Genomic DNA, 6,278 nt, shown 5'->3' on the forward strand with positions numbered 1-6,278 from the left:
ATGCCTCTTCCAAAGTTAGGAGCAATGCCCTTCAACAATTTGACACCACAAATTCTCCTGGACCACTTCCCTAGCAAAAATACCCAATGACTTTGGCCATCCTTACTTTAGCCAACTCAGGGTCAGAGAGATCACTTTGCCATACCCTTTAAGTAAACAAGCTGAAGAGATGAAACCAGCTTCAAGTATTCAACCAGCAATCTCTGTACTCAACCAGCAGTCTCTGTACAGAGCTCTGCTTCTACACAGTACCTTCCTAAACAGCAGCAAAACTTTCTATGCGACTGAGACACAAGGTAGGAGTGTCACCCCAACAACTCCAGATCCAGGCACCAGGGAATGAAGTGGCAGCACAAGGTCACACATCCTTTAAGTCAAAGAACTGGAACAAAAACATAAATTCTCTCTGTAAAACACACTAGAGGAGAGTGCTTGTACTGGGGCTTGGGTTTCAGGGAGTCAATCTAAGGAAGAACTATTTAGAAAGTAAAACAATTTGAAGCTGGGGATGTGGCTCAGTGGAAAAGCCCTTGCCTAGCATGCACAAGAACCTGGGTTTGAGCTCCAGTATGGGGGGGGGGGAGTGCGGAACAGCCACACAATATTAACTCGACACTAGGCACCAAGGGACTGAGAAGATCTGACCCTGTCTATAGGAAGCCTTGGCTCCTACTTTGCCCTGAACTTCTTTGCTGCTATAGTGGCATCCCAAAGGAACAGTCACCTCAGCTTTTCTGCCTCTATACAGGCAACTTGCTTTGCCTGAAATGCTCCCCACCCATTCTCCTTCTAGCTGGCTTTGTGGACCTCTGCAACTAGCTCAGATGATACCTGTCTCAGGAGTAGACCTCTGCAATGCTCCCAGAACATGCTCCATTGCCTTGCATGGCTGTGTACTGTCCTGCCTGATGATCTCACCTGCCAGTCCCCACACATAAAGTACTAGGGAAGACGCTGAGGGAGGATGAGGCGACAACTGATAGGACCTGGCTTCTTCCAGTGTCTGACAATGGAGTAGGTGAGTATTTGTGGACTAAATGAATCTATGTGTCAATTCACAGAAGAACCAAGTCAGGTTTCCTAGATAGAGAATTTCAGACAACTCAAGGGAAAACCATCACTCACCACCTTCACGTGATTACTTGGACTCCTTTCCCAGTCTAGCTCCTCCAGAAGTCCCTGAGACCACACAAGTTCAGGTACAGATGTTCCTCGATTTACAATGGAATTACATTCTAAAAACCCATTATGAATTGAAAATACTTTAAGTCAAAAAAGCATTTAATAACCTAAACTACCAAACATTGTCCCTTAGCCTAGCCTGGCCTACCCTAAACATGCTCAGAATGCTTAAATTAGCCTACAGTTATGCAAAATCATTCAACACAAAACCTATTTAATAATAATGTTATTTAAATTTATGCTGAATACCTCATGTTTTGTACAATGAAATACAAAAGCAAAAAACACAATATCCAAAAAAATGCCAGCAACACAGTACACTATGGAGTATCAGTTGTCTCCTCCTGTGACTGAGACTGCTGGGAGCCGCAGCTCTCTGTCACTATTCAGCATCAGATAGAGAAGAATAAACCACATATAGTTAACCTGGGCAAAGATCAAACTTCCCAATTCAAAACAGATTCTACTGAGTGCATATCAATTTCACACCACTGTAGGGTAGAAAAATCATAAACCAAACTACTATGAGTAGAGATCCTCTGTACTGTCATGGAATGAGGATCCCATGCTAGGTTTCTATGGGGTTGTTTTGTTTTGTTTCCATTTAAACTGAACCTTGGGTTTCTTACACATTCAGAGTCATTCCACATTATTAACCTCAATGGTAAAGTGAGAGCCACAATTCTGGGGTCTGACAGCATAATAGTCAAGTGTGAGCTCTGAAGTCTGGGTTCAAAAGTATCATCTGCCAACTGGGTAACTTTCATCAAGTTACCCTACACTACTTCCTTACAACACACAAAAACCAAGGTGCCTCTGGCTGGCATTCATTTCACAAAAATTAAGTGACACCTACCGCGGGCCACATGCAGGCCATACAGTGGTGACCGGCCATTGGATCTAAACTACACCTTCATCAAGTCAGTCTATTCAGAACTTACCACTACCTGCAAAGACCTTGTTCATGGTAATCTCCTCTGATTAGAATATGGTGAGCTCTACCTCTCCCCAGTGTTCCCTACAATTACTCAATGAATGCAAAAAGAATGAATGAGCAACCTGGACAAGATCTCGTTGTCTTTTCCCTCATGACCCTTACATTTTGGTAAAGAAGGAAAGAAAAAGATAAAAAAATACTTATACATATGATAAAAAATAGTTATATATGATTTTATATATATGAAATTATATATGTGTGTGCGTATATATAGATATATAGATATATATAGATATATGTAGATATAGATATAAAACGTGGTTAAGTGCAGAGGAGAAACCAGATCCCTGACTTCCCAGAGAGGCACTTGTTGCTCCAGCCTTCTGCTGGCTACAACTCCAAGCATCTCTGGGAATAAAAAGGATCCCAGCACCCTGGCGGCCTCCCTCAGCACGAGGAAGACCCTCGAGAGAATGGTGGTCCACTCCCATCAGCTCTGGAGGAGGTTCCCTTTATGTATTCCTTCAACAGACATTTATTAGGCACCTAGTATGTACTGAACACAGAGCAGCGAACAGACAAGGTACTGTCCTCATGGGGTTTCCTATCTAGTGTCGAAACTCAGTGACTGGGTGGTGAAACGTGCTGTGCTGATCACAAGTCAGAGATGTGTCAGGCATGACAATGGTGTCCACGGTGGTCTGGTGGTCAGTGCAGGCCACTCAGCAGGTGACACTAAGCTGAGACCTTGTGAAGCGCAGGGGAAGGGCCTTCCAGACAGAGGGGCCACCAGTGCTTGCACTCCTCGAAGTCGTCGGAAGTTATGGTGGCCTTCTTGACAAGTGTGCCTCGAAGGCGAGGCCAAGGGAGGCTGGGGGAGGAGGAGCAGGCCCCGGCCCCGCACCCGGCCCCGTGGCCCTCGGGGTCCAGAAGGCGCTCCGTAGCGCCCGGGCGGCGCCGAGGCAGCAGGCCCCACTGCCCCGCGGCCGCGCCGTCGGCGGGGACCGGCGCGACGTCACCGGCGCCGGGCTCCGTCCTCCGGCGCGGGCGGGGGCCTCGGCGGGCAGCCGCGGGCCTCCGGGGCTTACCTCGGAACTTGAGCTCGTGCTGCGGCTCGAGACTCAGGACCTGCTCCACCTTCGCCATGTTCCTTGGCGGCGGGGCACCTCTGGCAGGGAGACCCCCGAGAGGTCACCTGGGCCGGGCGGGAATGCTGCGCCCCCTTTAAATTCTACCCGAGGGGCCAGCGGCGCGGGCGGGGGTCGGCAGCGGGGGCGCGCGGGGGGGGGGGCGGGGGGTGGCCTACGCGGTGCAGGCGCAGGGGCGGAGGGCGAGGCCGCGGTGCCGGACGAGCTCACGGCACGCACGCACGCACGCAGCGACGCATGCACGCACGCACGCAGCAGCTGGCCGACTTGAGCAGCGGGAAGCGGTGCCCAGGCAGTGCGCAGACGCAGCCCAGGCCACGGGGCGGGGCTGCGGGCAGCAGGGGGCGGGGCCTCGCTTTGCTTGGGAGGAGGGGCGGCCTGGGTGTCAGTTCCTGCAAGCCTGTTTATTAGAGGCCTGGCGGGCCAGCCGTTGAGTTAAGTGCTTTGCTTAATAATAATAATTAACAAGTATCGGCTTCCACATCTCTGTTGCTCATGTGGTGCCGGGCACTGTTAGAGACTTGAATAATAATGAAAGCACTTATTATTATAAACGTGGTGTTTATGGGTGAGTGATATGTGCTATATGCACTGTGATGGATCATAAATAATAATTATAAACATAATAAACTACCAATTATTGTTTGCTTATTTTGTGCCACTCTGCTGAATGCTTTCAACAACAACAAGCAGCTATCATAAATAAAAGCTGCTCTACATTTAATGTTTATTGTGCAACAAACACTATGCTGGAGCCTTTACTAATAGACGCCATTTTTTTATGCAACAAACCTTTTTAGAAATATAATGACCAGAAAAGTTGCTTGATTCCTACTCTCTTGCTAGCACCTAAGGGCATTCTTTAAATAAATAATGAACAAATTAATTACATGATTAAAAAATCTCTGGGAACCCAGATATGTTTGACCTCAAAAATAGATGCTCTACAGCATTATTACCATTTAAAATAGTGTTCCACTGTGTAATATTAGCTGAATAAAATAGGTTTCCTTAATATCTCCTATACATACATACATACATACATACATACATACATACATATATAGATGAAACAAGCATGGCAAATTGTTGACAATAGTTGGCTTTCTGGTCAGAATACAGATGTTCTTCATTCTATTCTTCCCACTTCTCTGTATACTTGAAAGTTTTCAAGTATAATCTTTGTCTTTTAACTGGGGCATTTAGTCCATTTATACTTATTATATTTACTAATATAACTGGATTCATTTCTACCATCTTATATTGTTATTTGTTTTTTGAAGGAGATACTGAGAATTGAACCCAAGGATGATTTACCACTGAGCCACATCCCCAACCCTTTTCTTGAGACAGCGTCTCACTAAGTTGCTGAGGCTGGCTTTAAACTTTCTATTCTCCTGCCTCAGCCTCCTGAGTTGCTGGGATGACAGGCGTGTGCCACCATACCCAGCTTATACTGTTGTTTCTATTGTTCTCCTTGCTTTTTACTTTTTCCACTTTCTTGCTTCCTTGGAGTTGATTTTTTTTTCAATCTGTTTTTCTTCTCTTATGTGCTCTATTTCTTTTTTTATATTTTTTTTAGCTGTCGATGGACACACTATATTTTATTTATTTATTTTTATGTGGTGCTGAGGCTGGAACTCAGTGCCTCACACTGAGCTACAGCCCAGCCCATGTACTCTATTTCTATTGTTTTAGCGGTTATCTTAAAATTTTTGACAAGTTATTTATGAAAGTCTAATTTTTAAAATATCTGTACCCTTGAACTATAAGGACTTTGGAATACTTTAATCACCCATCAGCTAAATTGTATGTGTTAATTGTAGTGTAGGTTTAGTCTTTTCTACCTCAACCCTGTGAAATGTTATTAACTTGTTTTATATAGTCAATTCAACCATATGGTTACAACTTGTTTGCTTATCTTTTCTTCTTGCATCTCAACTTACACAACTGGGATCATTCTACTTGTGTCTGAAGTACATTCTTTAATTTTTACTTTTTTAAGGGTTGTTTGGTGCAAGCTCTCTTGGTTTTTGTCTGCAAATGAATTTATTTTCCCTGGTTCTTAAAGCATCCGGCCACTTGCTTGCTGGAGTAGCAGTCTCTCTCTCTGTGTCTCAGGACAGTACAGGCACCATCCTCTACCCCCTGCTCCCATGTTTTCCGGAGGAGTCAGATGACAATCTTATCATTATCCCTTCAAAGGAAATCTACATTTTCCCCTCTGTTCTTGTGTTCTGCAGTTTCACCAAGATGTATCTTTTAAAATTTATGTTCCTTGAATTCTTTGGGCTTCCTGAATTTGTTGATTAGTGTCTTTCATCATTCTGAAAAATTCCCAGATAATAGTAGTAGTAATAATACATTTCTCAATTTCATTTTACTTTATTATCATGCTAAAATATACATAACAGAATTGACCAGGTGCCATTTTTAAGTGCACAGCTCAGTGGCATTTAAGTATATTCATGTTGCTGTACAACCATCATCATCGCCTGTCTTCAAATTCCTTTCATCTTGCAAAACTGGAAATGGACCCCTTAAACAGTCATTCCTCATTTCCACTTCCTCCCAGGTCCTGTATGAACGTGACTACTCTAGGTACCTGCAGTCGATATTTTCCTTTTGTGACTGGCTTATCTCCTTGAACATGATGTCTTAGGGTTCAGCTGTGTTGTAGCATGGGAGATGCTATCTCTTTTAAATTTTACATCAACCCTATTCTCTCATTCTTTACATCTGGGATTGTGATTTGTGTTTTATTCAACTAGTGTTTTTTAAACTGTAGTTTCGATTCCCAAAAGTGGACCAATTGAGTTGGTTGTTATCAGCATTGAGGAAAAAAAAATGGGGGGGGGGTAGATAATTTGCAGTGAAATTGTATTGTTTCATGAAACTTTTGTTTCAGTTATATTCATTAACATCCACTCGAATCTAATAGAGTAGAAGAGGAAGATTGGAAAGCAGGAGAGAAAGAATAAAATGCATTATTTACTGTAGATCAAGAAAGA

At 44.0% G+C, this 6,278-nt stretch overlaps 1 protein-coding gene across 2 annotated transcripts in view; it reads right to left on the bottom strand.

Annotated features, from left to right (window-relative positions):
• The window catches only part of Vapb (VAMP associated protein B and C), a 44,927-nt gene extending 41,381 nt beyond the window's left edge, over positions 1-3,546 (bottom strand). Inside the window, exon 1 of one of the 2 annotated variants that reach the window (XM_078051878.1) lies at positions 3,208-3,546. In XM_078051878.1, the coding sequence (XP_077908004.1) occupies positions 3,208-3,265 (58 nt within the window). In that variant the 5' untranslated portion in view covers positions 3,266-3,546. The remainder of the gene's footprint in view (positions 1-3,207) is intronic. The other variant, XM_005327081.5, reaches the window with a different exon arrangement.
• Between the last annotated feature and the right edge of the window lie 2,732 nt (positions 3,547-6,278).

This window comes from Ictidomys tridecemlineatus, chromosome 5 (assembly GCF_052094955.1).
Source record: "Ictidomys tridecemlineatus isolate mIctTri1 chromosome 5, mIctTri1.hap1, whole genome shotgun sequence".
Lineage (NCBI taxonomy): Eukaryota > Metazoa > Chordata > Mammalia > Rodentia > Sciuridae > Ictidomys > Ictidomys tridecemlineatus.